The following is a 13,566-nucleotide window of genomic DNA, read 5'->3' as shown; positions in this document are numbered from 1 at the left end:
GCAAAGTGAAAACTGAACGTCGCTTACAGAAGGGTGTTTGCTACTTCATGTGGTCCCACAAAAGTTACAAAAAAATTGCTTCGGTGCACGTGCGACTTTTGTAACCAAAAAAGGAGCTCTAAATCCCTTAATAATTCTCCCCCCCATATCATTTTGTTGCTACTCAGAAAGGAAAGTCTGCTATTTTTGCTCCCTAAGTGTGAAACCCTTCACACACTATAAAATATCCACCTGAAGAAATTTCAGTAACCATCGCCGATATTGATCTACATTATGACTGCGCAGGCCTGCTCCATCCCCACTGGCTGTATTGCAGTTTGTGTAGCATTCTGTAGAAAGCATGAACATGTTCGTTTTGCAGTCGATCCGGAACTAGAATTTCTACAGGGTAAACAGGTCTATTGAAAACCATTGACACCAATGTTAAATTCACACAGCCGAATCTTCGTCCCCATAGATGGCAATGTCTGCGGTGTGGATTCCACCTAAAGAATGTGCAAGCTCATTCTTTTGGCAGGGGAATTTTAGAGCAAAATATTAGTTATTGACATTCCTTAGCTAGCAATAGTATTCAGCTGCACAGGATTTCATGGGTGGAATTCAGTTTTGAAATTCCACTCGGAAATTCTGTAGTGTGAACGTAGCTTTAGAGATGACATCGGGGGGAGCTGGATACAGGGAAGACTCATGTAGGCTTTCCATTAGTATAGAGAGAAAATAGAGCTTATACTTCACACTAAGTATGCAGTGAAAGCGAAAGTGAGGAACCTTCTTAATAAAGATCTATGGAGAAAATGTTCTTTTTGTACCATAACCAGTATAAAGCAACAATTTAAAATATGCTTCAAAATGTGTCTTGAAACATATTTTAGTTTATTCTCTGAATCTATTTTACTCCTGCCTGATTGCGTATGATGGGCAGATTGTCTTTGGCAAAGTGCCCAAGATATCTGTTAGCTGCTGGTAACATTTTAATGTGTGTTTCGGAAATGTATATAGTTCTTCAATATTTTTCCTCGAGTCCAATTTGGCTGGCTGCATAATTATGCATCCATAAATCAATCTTTTTGGGTTGAATATTTACTTCCCTGTTGACGTGGCTATGAGAAACCTATTCAGATTTCTATTTCAGTATGCCAAAATGTAATTATAACACATCAATTATACCAATGTCCTTATTCTTCATTTAACATCTGTGACACCCCTGTGCAAATCACCTCAAATGTACATGGTGCACTCTACCTTATGGGCCTTGTTGTGCGCCCGCAGAGCACTTTGCGCCCACATATGGGGTATCTCCGTACTCTGGCTAAATTGTGTCCCAAAAAATGGGGGTCTTTTTTCCCCCATTTACCTCTTGTGAAAATGTAAAGTATGCGGCAACACCAGCATGTCAGTGTAAATAATTTTATTTTTATACACTAACATACTGGTGTAGACTCCAACTGCTCCTTTTCATAATGGGTAAAAGGAGAAAATACACCCCCCCCCCCCCCCCCCCCCCCCCAAAAAAAAAAAAAAATCTGTAAATTTCTCCCGAGTACGGCGATACCCCATATGTGACCCTAAAATGTTGCCTTTAAATACGACAGGGCTCCGAAGTGAGAGCGCCATGCGCATTTAAGGCCTAAATTAGGGTTTTGCATAGGGGTGGACATAGGGGTATTCTATGCCAGTGTTTCCCAAGCAGGGTGCCTCCAGCTGTTGCAAAACTCCCAACATGCCTGAACAGTCAATGGCTGTCCGGCAATACTGGGAGTTGTTGTTTTGCAACAGCTGGAGGCTCCATTTTGGAAACAGGCACACGGGTTGGGAAAAAGAGTTAGGAAACGAACAATGTTTCCCAACTAGTGTGCCTCCAGCTGTTGCAAAACTAGAATTCCCAGCATGGCCAGACATGCTGGAAGTTGTATTTCGGCAATATCTGAAGGGTCAGATGTTGACGAACTACAACTCCCAGCATGCTTGGGCAGTCTGGGCATGCTGGGAGTTGTAGTTTTGCAACAGCTGGAGGTCCACAGTTTGTAGACCACTGTATAATGGTCTCCAATCTGTGGTCTTCCAGATGTTACAGAACTACAACTCCCAGCATGCCTCGACAGAGTGGGCATGCTGAGATTTGTAATTTTGGAACATCTGGAAGAGCACAGATTGGAGACTATTATACAGTGGTCTCCAAACTGTGGCCCTCCAGATGTTGCAAAACTACAACTCCCAGCATGCCCAGAAAGCCAAAGGCTGTCTGGGCATGCTGGGAGTTGCAGTTTTGAAACTCCCAGAGGCAGCAGTGAGATCGCTTTACGGCGATCTCACTGCTGCCAATGAAGATGCCGCCCTGCTGCAAACTCACCGCGAGGAAGCACCACCCCCGGGACCGCCTGGGGAAAAAGACGCACTTGCGTCAAAATTTTTGGTGCAAAGGAAAAGAACGCAGGTAATAAATCCATGTGTACTATAGATGTCACTCCAAGGTACCCTGATTCAGCCACATCTGGAGGATATGCTCTACCAAAACGTGCGCAAAAAAAAGGGCTTGCGCTAAATTTTGCGCAAAAAAATACACACAAAACAGGGGTAAAATCTTTGATACCACCACTATGCACAAGCCTAATTATACAGCTGAGTTCAAAAAAGAAACAGAGGTCGGCACAACCTCACTTGCAGGTACCAGCCCCTGCAGTATATATACCCCAAGGCAAGTATATCCCAACGAGTAGGACCAGGAGACTTGCGGGATGCTCAATCTTAACCCCTTAAGGACAGACCCATTTTTTTTACCTTAATGACCAGGCTCTTTTTTTTTAAAATAATTTGACATGTGTCTCTTTAAATGCTTTAGAACGCTTTTTCTGAGGTGAGTGATTCGGAGAATTTTTTTCGTGGTACATTTTTGTTGACAAATGCAGAATTTTTTAATGAAATTTTTTTTTTTTTTTATGGTGTTCACTGTGCGGTAAAAGTGATGTTATATTTATTCTGTGGGTTGGTACGATTATAGCAATAAACAACAAAAAAACGTGGTCTCAAATGGCTGGAGGTGCTCAACCCCAAATGTGATTGTGCATTTATGTGATTGTGCAGGTACCCTCCAGTGTGGCTACAAGCACACACAAACAATGGGAGGAGAGAGCAGCAAGTCCCATCTAAGTTGGCTAATATAGGTGCATGGCCTCACAGGTGCTACCCTAGAAACCTTGGCGTTGGTGTGCGGGCTCTGGTGTGTCCTTCATATAAGGATACACTGGCAAATGTCTCAATTTTAACATCAGTGTTGAGGGATAGCCAATGTCATTGTATACATCTACCACAGTAGTGCACCCATATTCCTGTATTGTATTATTCTAATTGTTACACACCGTCTATCTGGTGTAGGATTCTATTGTGTCACTTGTAGTCCGCTGCAGGCATCCTCCATTGTATGCATTTTTATGCTGGGGATCGCCCCTAGCAACGGACTACAAGGGCAGGATCTGCTCCCCCAGTATAAATGCACAACCGCATTTGGGGTTGAGCACCTCCAGCCATTTGAGACCACGTTTTTTGTTGTTTGTTTAATATATACTTGGAGGTGTGTAAACTCCATATGTTAATGCGCCTTGAATATCTTCCAGGCAGCATTAGGGTAGCACCTGTGAGGCCATGCACCTATATTAGCCAACTTAGGTGGGACTTTCAGCTTGCCTCTCCTCCCATTGTTTGTGTGTGCTTGTAGCCACGCTGGAGGGCACCTGGGAGGACGCTATGAGTCGACCAAATGCTGCCATAATTGCCCACTGGCCCGTTTTGCTCATCACACACAAGTAGGTTTAGCGTTAGGTCCCATGCCATTTGAGACACCTTGGCGTTTATGTGTGGGCTCTGGTATGTCCTTCATACAAGGATATACTGGCGAATGTCTCAATTTTAACATCAGTGTTGAGGGATAGCCAATGTCATTGTATACATCTACTACAGTAGTGCACCCATATTCCTGTATTGTATGATTATGGCAATACCAATTATATATAGCTTTTTATGTGCTTTCCTTTTCTGAGCAAAATTCCTTTTTTCCCCTTTTTTGTGTAATTTTCCCACAGCCGTAACTTTAATTTTTTGCGGAACAAGCTGTACTTTTTATTGGTATCATCTTTGTGATATATGCTATCTTTTGATCTTTTTTATTCCGCTATTAGCACCAAAATTAGCGAATTTTGCATTTAACTGTGTTCACCATGCGGGATAATTTATATTATTGCTTTATAGTACACGTCATCATGGACGTGGCAATACCTAGTATGTATATGATTTGTGTTTTTTTATGATAACACAAGGCTTTTATTGGGAAAGGGGAATATTTTTATTTAATTAATTTTTTTACACTTCATACTCTTATCGAAGAACCTTTTATTAATTTTTTTTTCCACTTTTTTTACAGATTAAACTATGATACAATACATTTGTACTGAAGCACAGTATGGCCTGATGAGCTGCACACACTACAGCCTGTGCGATCCAGCCTCTGGCTGGATCTCACAGGTTTCCATAGCAGGCAGACAGGAGGTCATCATCTGACCTCCTGCTGCCATAGCAACCAACGCGACTGTTTTGCGGTGCCGTAGTTGGTGAACCCCATCCCCCTGTCAACACCAGGATTGATCACAGCATCTTTGGGGTTAATGCTGCAGGGACCATCGTGATTGCGGCCCCGGCAGCTGCGGCAGGACCCCGGCTGTGATTGTCAGCCAGGTCAGCCACCACCAATCTCCTGAGCTGTGCGCGGCAGAGCATGAGATAGTCAGGATGTATGCATACGTCCTAGCGCACGAACATGTCGTATGCATACGTCCTATAGCGGGAAGGGGTTAAATAGCAAAGTAGCAAACATTGGTATCATGCAAAATGAAGAATGAGAGTCCACTCACGGCTACTGTGCTCCAGGAACTTTATTTTCTGTGCAGTAAAAACGCCAGCAGTACTGGACTAAGAGCTGTTCACAAATAGCTGTGGTTAGACAAGTCTGAAGTATCACCACACTGGTGTGAAACAGCCGCTGTAACTACACAGAAAATAAAGTTCCTGGAGTACAGTAGTTGAGAGTGGCCTCTTGTTCTTTAACTTGCATGATACTAATTATACAGCTCAATGGTGCCCTGATAACTTCTTTAAAACTTGAGAACATTGGCTGGATAGCCAAGCTGCAAATTTTGGAACAATCTTAGTACTATGTTTGCTATTCTATGCTAAACTTATACAGCACGTCACCTATTTTTTACTTTTATCATGGTCACACTATGACTTCCCCTCCCCTGTCTTATCACTTTGGTGCTGTCAGGTTGGAAAAAAGCGGTTGACCTTTTAAAATTACATTGCTCTTAATGAAATAAAGGTTTAGACCACTACTGGCAGCTAATACACTACAATTTAAAGTGCAACTATCATGAGTTTTTAGCCCCCCAGACTACTACAATGTTGTTACAGATGTCCATAACATGTGTTACCATACCTTTATGGGTTTTCCTCCTCCTTTTATAACTTATAAAATACATTTATCCAGCGGTCTGACACAGTCAGATAGGCGTGGCTTGGGGTTCGCAAAGCCCCGCCACGCCTATCTTCTCCTTTCAGCGCTGGGATCGCTGTATAGTATGACACAGTGCATGCGCCCCTCCCTTCCTCTAGTACTGCACCTGCGAAGGGAGCGGATAGGCAGCGGGAGCAAGCGCTCGCTCTGTCAATGCAGGGTGGTGGCGTGCGCATGCGCTGTGTCTTACTACACAGCGATACCAGCGCTGAAAGGAGAGGATAGGCGTGGCGGCGGCGGGTCTTTGCGAACCCTAAGCCACGCCTATCTGACTGTGCCAGATCGCTGGATAAATGTATTTTAGAGATAGATAGATAGATATATATATATATATATATATATAAATAATACTCAGTGGGGGATATTTATCAAAGCTGTCTATGTCCTGCACCAATATAGACCAACCTACAGAGCGTTAGGCCGGTCTATTGTGCGCCTAATTTATCAAAAGGTGCAAGACTCTTGATAAATTCTGTGCACAGACTTCGGGATCTATGCTTTAGACTGTATTTAAGCCTGCTCCAGCATGGTCTGACACTTCGGCGTAATTTCAGCCGATGCGACTTGCCGCTGAAAAGTCGCTTCTGATAAATTCAGCAACAATGCATTTTTCTGTCTAAAATAGACTAGAATGCATCATGTTCTAAAAATCCTCTAAAGCAAAGGTCGCAGAAAAGTCACACGTATTTAGACTGCGACTTTCTGTGCGACAAATTCAGACAGGAAAAACCAGTCTAAATCATTTGATAAATATCCCTGTGTGTGTGTGTGTGTGTGTGTGTGTGTGTGTGTTCCACGTCCAAACTGCTAAAGATATTAACATGATACTTGGCACAAATGTTCCTTATATGTCAACAACAAACATAGGACAGGTGATTTAACCCTTACCCACCCCCAATTGCAAGGGTCAGGGTTTATTTTTAAAGTCCCATACAAGTCAATGGGAAATGTGTTACAGCATAACTTCCAAACGGCTGCAAATATTTCGATAATACTTGGCCACATGTTACTTATATGTCCACTTAAAATATAGGATAGTTAATGTAACCCTTAACTACCCCCATTTGTGAGGGTGGGGTTTTTGTTTAAAGTTCCATGCAAATCAATGGAAACTGTATGTTCCCACATAACTTCTGTACGGCTGGAGATATTTCAATACCTGGTACACATATGGGAGGTCAGGATAGGAGGACGGGATAGGAGGTCGGGATAGGAGGTCGGGATAGGAGGACGGGATAGGAGGTCGGGATAGGAGGACGGGATAGGAGGACGGGATAGGAGGACGGGATAGGAGGACGGGATAGGAGGACGGGATAGGAGGACGGGATAGGAGGACGGGATAGGAGGACGGGATAGGAGGACGGGATATGAAGTCAAAAGCTTTCTCTGTTGATTTTCCTCCACAACAAGGATTAGGAAGATAAAAACGGGCAACGCCGGGTACTCAGCTAGTAAGTTATGAAAGAAGGAGGAAAACCCATAAAGGTATGGTTACACTCATATTATTGACATCTGTAACAACATTGTAGAAGTCTGGGGGGCTAAAATCTCATGACAGTTGCGCTTTAACATGTATGGGAAAAAGAATCACAAGCTCTGCTTAAACTTACCTGGCAAGCATTGTACAGCAACTGATGCTCCAATTTTTTGATTCCCAATATCTGTTGAAACATTTCATAAAGTTGTTCTTTGCTAAGTATAAGTTCTGACACAGCACTAAGAGCCATCCTGTTTGGCTGTTTTCGTAGATCTTCCTCCCCTCTATAAATGGCATCATATTTAGCAATCCATGAACTTAAAACAGTTTCTTTGCTTAATCCATCAATCTCTGGTAAACTTCGTACTCTTTTTTCAATGTTCTTTTTAAAAACTTCCCTGAAATCATTTGAGGAGCATCCTCCACAGTGCACCATTCTCGCCACACGATCACTTTTCAAGAAAACCTGTTACAGAGTAGTAAAACAACATTAGTTGGAGAACCTTATTTCACACCATGATGACATCATTTGTTTGCAATCCTTAAAGGGGTACTCCACTGGCCAGCGTTCGGAACATTTAGACTTGCATTGAGGGGCGTGAGTCAAGGGAACTGACATTGTCACTTGCCAATTACAGGCAGAGGCAGGATATTGCTGCGCAAACTGATTGGCAGAGCAACACTAACTTCACGTCTACAGCTCCAGCTGACTCCGGTGAAGCAGATTGTTAGCAGAGACTGTCTGTAAATGGGGCACCTTTATCCAGGAGCTAGAAGGGAGCAGCAGGTGAGTTACAATGTTTATTTATTAATTTTTTTGGCAAGCTGGGGACAGTAACAATTTAAATAATTTTACTGGATAACTCCTTTAAAAAAAGAGATCCAGTCAGTAGATTTATGCTGGACTAGGGACAGCATAAACTAATGACAGATGAATATTACAAAAGGGTATCATTTATATATTGTAAGGCAGCTGTTCCTCCGATATCTTGTTGACATCAAGAGCAACAAATGCAGGGAAGTTGTCCTTACTGTTATATGTATGCAATTGACAGTCCTTGATATTCATAAGGATCCAACTCCTTTTGCCCACCAGCCACCAATTGGAAGTTGTCGGCCCATACTGTGTACAGGCACATAGCTGTCAATCTGCACACAGTGGGCAAGGACAGCAGCAAAGCATGGCCTGCTTTCTCCAATATATCAGGAAAACGGCTACATAAGATGTAAATGATACACCATTGCAGGCAGCATCTCTGCCACTAGTTTATACTTCACTCCATATTCCTTTTTAATCTAAGGTAACCCTAGTCTAAAGGAAATCTGACAGCTCTAGATCATGCTTAGGGTCAAGGATGCTGTGATAAGCTGCAGCATGCATGCCTCCTATCTCCCCGACCTGCTTGGCTTCTGGCAGTAAGCCATGTACATCAATGATGCAGAGCAGGGATAGGTGAGGGAAAAAAAGAGGCATGAATTATGTGCCAGCTCAACCCAACCTTCTTGACACTCAAACTCCAAGCATGATCTAGAGCTGACAGATTCCATTTAAGGCTGCATTCACACCACATTTTTCGCAATACATTTCCGGTATCAGGTTTTTGATGAAGATCGGATTCCTAAAACCGTACTAAATTGTATCCAAATGTGTGTACAAATTTTAACCCATATATGGTTTGAAAAATTATGTTCAGTTGCACCCGTTTTTAAATGTTTTTTTTTTTTATTTATTTTTAAACACTACAAATAAAAATGCTGTGGTCAGCAAATTGAAAAGTCTACAGACAATTATTTTTTGGTTTATAGTGTTTATTTTAACATGACACTGTAGTAGTTTCACCAACACTAAAATCAATACACCGGAATATAGTGCAAGTGAACATGGGTAAAGTGAAGTTGCTAGTATGCAAATATGTCTCTTTGCGCAATGGAGGTGGGGGCTTTCAGAGCTATTCCCCCCCCCCCCCCCCCCCTTCTTCCTACTCTTATATGCCCGCCCATCTTCTGCATATGCATAAAGCTTCACTCTCACATGAGAGCCTGTGCCCGAGTGCAGGCGCAGCCTATGCCCACATAAGTGTTCTGGTATTCTAACAAAGCGCTCACGTTTGCACTGGCTCTCATGTCATTAGGCTGTAAAAGTAAAGATTTATGAATATGCAAAAGATGGGCGGACATACGAGAGCAAGAAGGAAGGAGGCAGGGAAGCTGAGAAGTCGACTCCTGCCTCCATTGTGCAAAAGGACACATTTGTATACCAGGAAAGCATCCTGCTACTCAGAAACTGCTATTAATGAAGCAGCAATATTTTTAGAACTATTCTAAACCACTAATGTAAAAACCTATGACTTAAAGGGGTACTCCGGGGAAAAACTTTTTATTTTTTTTAATCAACTGGTGCCAGAAAGTTAAACAGATTTGTAAATTAGTAATGTGAGAAAAAACCGCAATCACCCGTTTTGCTGTGCAGAAGGTAGTTTATTTTCTTAAGGTGACAAATTGTCCATGGAACACAGCTACCGCAGGTCGGCTAAGCCTCTCGGAGGTGCTCTAGTCTGTGTGACAGTTGTTTCACGGGTCTCAGCCCGCTTCGTCAGGTGGTCTGACGAAGCGGGCTGAGACCTGTGAAACAGCTGTCACACCGACTGGAGCGCCTCCGAGAGTCTTAGCCGACCTGCGGTAGCTGTGTTCCATGGACAATTTTTCACCTTAAGAAAATAAACTACCTTCTGCACAGAAAAACGGGTGAGTGCGTTTTTTTCTCACATTACTATATTGCAACAGCGATTTGTGCACCTCTACCAGCACCCCCGTGTATATGCAGTCAGTAGCCTCGTGGGACGCCAGTGCGGTCAGACGTCGACATATTTAAGAAAACAGGTGTACATCTAGCAGTGCAGGAAATTTTCTCCTTTGCTATATATAAGATTTGTAAATTACTTTTATTAAAAAATCTTAATCCTTCCTGTACTTATTAGCTGCTGAATTCTACAGCGGAAATTCTTTTCTTTTTGAGACACAGAACTGTCTGCTGACATCACGAGCACAGTGCTCTCTGCTGACATCTCTGTCCATTTTATGAACTGTCCAGAACAGCATATGTTTGCTATGGGGATTTCCTTTTACCTTGGACAGTACCTAAAATGGACAGAGATGTCAGCAGAGAGCACTGTGCTCATGATGTCAGCAGACAGCTCTGTGTTCCAAACGGAAAATAATTTCCACTGTAGTATTCAGCAGCTAATAAGTACAGGAAGGATTAAGATTTTTTAATAGAAGTAATTTACAAATCTGTTTAACTTTCTGGCACCAGTTGATTTAAAAAAAAAAAAAAAAAAAAAAAAAAAAAAGTTTTTCACCGGAGTACCCCTTTAATTCAATACCCAATGCATTGCAAAGTATCAAATCCTTCTCTGCATGGGGGGGGGGGGGGGGGGGGGGGAGTGGCCTAGACGCTGAGCCGAACGGACGCATGGTGAACTAGCTCCGCTCTGAACCGTGTTGTTTAGCATCCTGTCTTCATCCTGGACCTCAGAACTTTGCCTCAGAGACTTCGGAACCGCAGTGGATCGGTGGGGTCCATCATGCCAGCTAATAAGAGCGGTGTGGCGGCAGCCGCGAAGTTGCAGGGTTTCGCGCGCGGCCATGACCAAGATGGCGCCGGGCCCTCTTCCTCCGCTCCTGCTGAGCCGGTCGCTGACTCCCGCCCGGAGACTCCCTCTACACTGGCCGCTGTCCCAGGGGAGGTGACCCTAAGTGAGGTGTCTGCGCAACTTCTGGCTGCCATTACCATGTGCAAAACTTCCCTGACTAGTATGTTGGAAGAAGTGAAGATTGATATTGGCCTAATCAGGCAGGACCTGCACAACCTCCGGGACAGGGTGAGACAGGCTGAATATCGTATCTCCTCAGTCGAGGACTCGGTGGCGCCCTTACCTGCTGCGATATCAGACCTGGAGTGCACTGCGTCGCAATGGAAAGAGAAGGCAGACGACCTGGAGAACCGGTTGCGGAGGAACAACCTCCGGATTGTTGGCCTACCGGAACACTCTGAAGGTCAGGACCCCGGCTCCTTCGTTGAAAAGTGGCTGCGGGAGCTGTTGCCTGACTACCACATTCGCGGTGGAGAGAGCACACTGGGTCCCGACTCGCCCCCTCCGGCCAGGGGCCCCGCCGAGGCCGCTTCTAGCCAGGATGCTGAACTGTAATGACCGGGACATCGCCTTACGACTGCTCCGTCGTCTGCCAGAGCTTACCTTCAATGGATCTCCGGTGTCGATATTCCCTGACTTCTCCCAGGACCTGCAGAAGAAGCGTGCCACCTTCCGAGCGGTGAAGCGGAAGCTGAGAGACATGGCGATCCCTTATTCTATGGTGTACCCAGCCCGACTGAGGGTCGTGGACGGTGAGAGGGCCATCTTCTTCATTACCCCACAGGAGGCTGACGAGTGGGCCTCAAGGAGGCGCAATGTGAGGCGCTGAGGTCTTGCGCGCCATCTGGGCCCGGCTGGGCCCTGCCGTCTATTGCTCTGTCTGGTACTCCCGAACTGCCAATGAACTGTGAGTACTGCTGTCTACAGTGACTTTGCTTCTGGGTCCCCTGGTGTGCCCCTGTACCCATCTCCCGGTCCACTCATGGCCTACTCCCCCATGTGCATATACATTCTGGGATGCACCCAACTGCCACCTTCACCCGTGGACTTTCGCCCTCTGTACCTGCATACCCCACCTGGATACCCCACCCGACCTCGCTGTCCTACCCCCCCCCCCATGGACTGCCCCTCAGTAACTGTATGTTCCCTCTCATGCCGGACCCATGCAGACCCCTTCCTCACGCTGCCCTGTGCCCAACGGATCCTGCATCCACCCTGTACCGTTTATCCCTTTCCCCTACGCTGGACTTCCCCATAGGGGACCTGGTACTCCACTGGTGAATGTTGCCATACACCTGTGACTAAAGCAGTTCTGACGACCTGTTACTGCTCTGCTGATGGGACTTGAAGTCCGGTTGATACCTCAGGACTGCATGTTGTTCTGCACTGCTCATACTCACTATACTGTGCGGTATATTGCCCGGATTATAGCCCACCCGTATTTCCTTTTGTTTATGTACCCTAGTTATTTGATGGCACTGCTGTTTGTCCCTGACGGCAGATCGTGAGGTCTCTTTTCCCTGCGACCTTGATTAACACGGTTAACCCCCGTATTATACATCTCTTCTGGGCCTTAGGCTAATGGCCTTATGCATGTTGCATCTGTTTATGACCCTCTTGTTTTGTCTTTGTCTAGTGTTTTGTGTCTGTTTCGTTTTGTGTACGTCCCGGTCGGGCTGCCTGCCCTTCTTCCCTCTTTCCTTCGCTCCTTCTCTGTGGTTTCCCTGCTCTTTTACCCCCTTCTGTCATCCCCCTACCTGCCCCCTCTTCTACTTACACATCGGGTACTCGTTTTACCCCTGTTTCTCTTCTCTCACCATTCCTTTCATTTCAGCTTCACTCTCTCCACATGGCGAATGTTAAGTACCTTTCGTGGAATGTGAGGGGTCTTGGCTGTCCTCGTAAGCGATCTCTGGTGTATGCCACTATACGCAAGTACCAACCAACTGTGGTTTGTTTGCAGGAGACGCACTTGATTGCCCCTAACACTCGGTGGTTGTCTAGGCCCTGGGTGCAATGGACGCTACACTCTTGCCACACCTCACATTCCAGGGGAGTCTCTTATGATACACAAATCCCTGAGGTGGGAGGCGAGGCACACTCTGAGGGCAGGTATGTGTTCATTTTCTCACTTATTGACAATTCCCCCTATGTCCTCTTGGGTATTTATGTCCCTCCTCCTGGTGCCCTGGAGGTTCTACACCAAGCTGCAGTTTTCGCTGCCTCTTTTCCAGGGGCTAGAGTTCTCTGCATGGGTGACTTCAATAATGTGTTGGACACGGCTTTGGATAGGAGAGGGGTTGGCATTGTTCCTTCCTCTTCCCCGACTCCGCTGAGTGCCCTGGTTCAGGAATTAGGTTGGAGGGACACCTTTCGGCATTTACATCCCCATGCCCGTGTATATTCCTATCAGGCTGCTAGTGGCAACTCCCTTTCGCGCATAGATATGGTGTTGGGTAACCCGCTTGTACTCCCTATGGTCCAGGCTGTAGCATATGTCACTAGGGGGGTCTCCGATCATTCCCCTCTCCTGCTGACCCTGCAGACCCCTGGCCCTTCTAATATCCGAAGCTGGAAATTAAATCCTTATTGGTTGTCCTTATTTGGCCCTCATGTTCAACTCTCCATGTTCTTTGTAGATCATAATGGGGTTGACGACCGCATCTTAGTGTGGGAAACCACTAAAGCATTCCTACGGGGGTGTTTACAGTCGGCCATATCTTATATTAAGAGGGAGGCGATGAGGGAGGAGTCTGAGCTGGGGGACCGTTGTGCTGACCTGGAGAGGACTTATATCACTGACCCGACCGATGACAATAAAACTGTATGGCTACAGGCGGGGCGACAGTACTTACATTGTCTGCAGGAGAAAGCGG

General features: G+C 45.3%; 1 protein-coding gene across 7 annotated transcripts in view; it reads right to left on the bottom strand.

Moving 5' to 3' along the window:
* Positions 1–13,566, bottom strand: part of CADPS2 (calcium dependent secretion activator 2) — a 707,505-nt gene that overhangs the window by 624,433 nt on the left and 69,506 nt on the right. For all 7 annotated transcript variants that reach the window (XM_056573788.1, XM_056573791.1, XM_056573793.1 and 4 more), the window contains exon 3: positions 7,171–7,503. In XM_056573788.1, the coding sequence (XP_056429763.1) occupies positions 7,171–7,503 (333 nt within the window). The remainder of the gene's footprint in view (positions 1–7,170; positions 7,504–13,566) is intronic.

This window comes from Hyla sarda, chromosome 4 (assembly GCF_029499605.1).
Source record: "Hyla sarda isolate aHylSar1 chromosome 4, aHylSar1.hap1, whole genome shotgun sequence".
NCBI classification, from domain to species: domain Eukaryota; kingdom Metazoa; phylum Chordata; class Amphibia; order Anura; family Hylidae; genus Hyla; species Hyla sarda.
The sequence above is the reverse complement of the archived record's forward strand: the minus strand, read 5'-3'. Positions and strand labels throughout refer to the sequence as shown.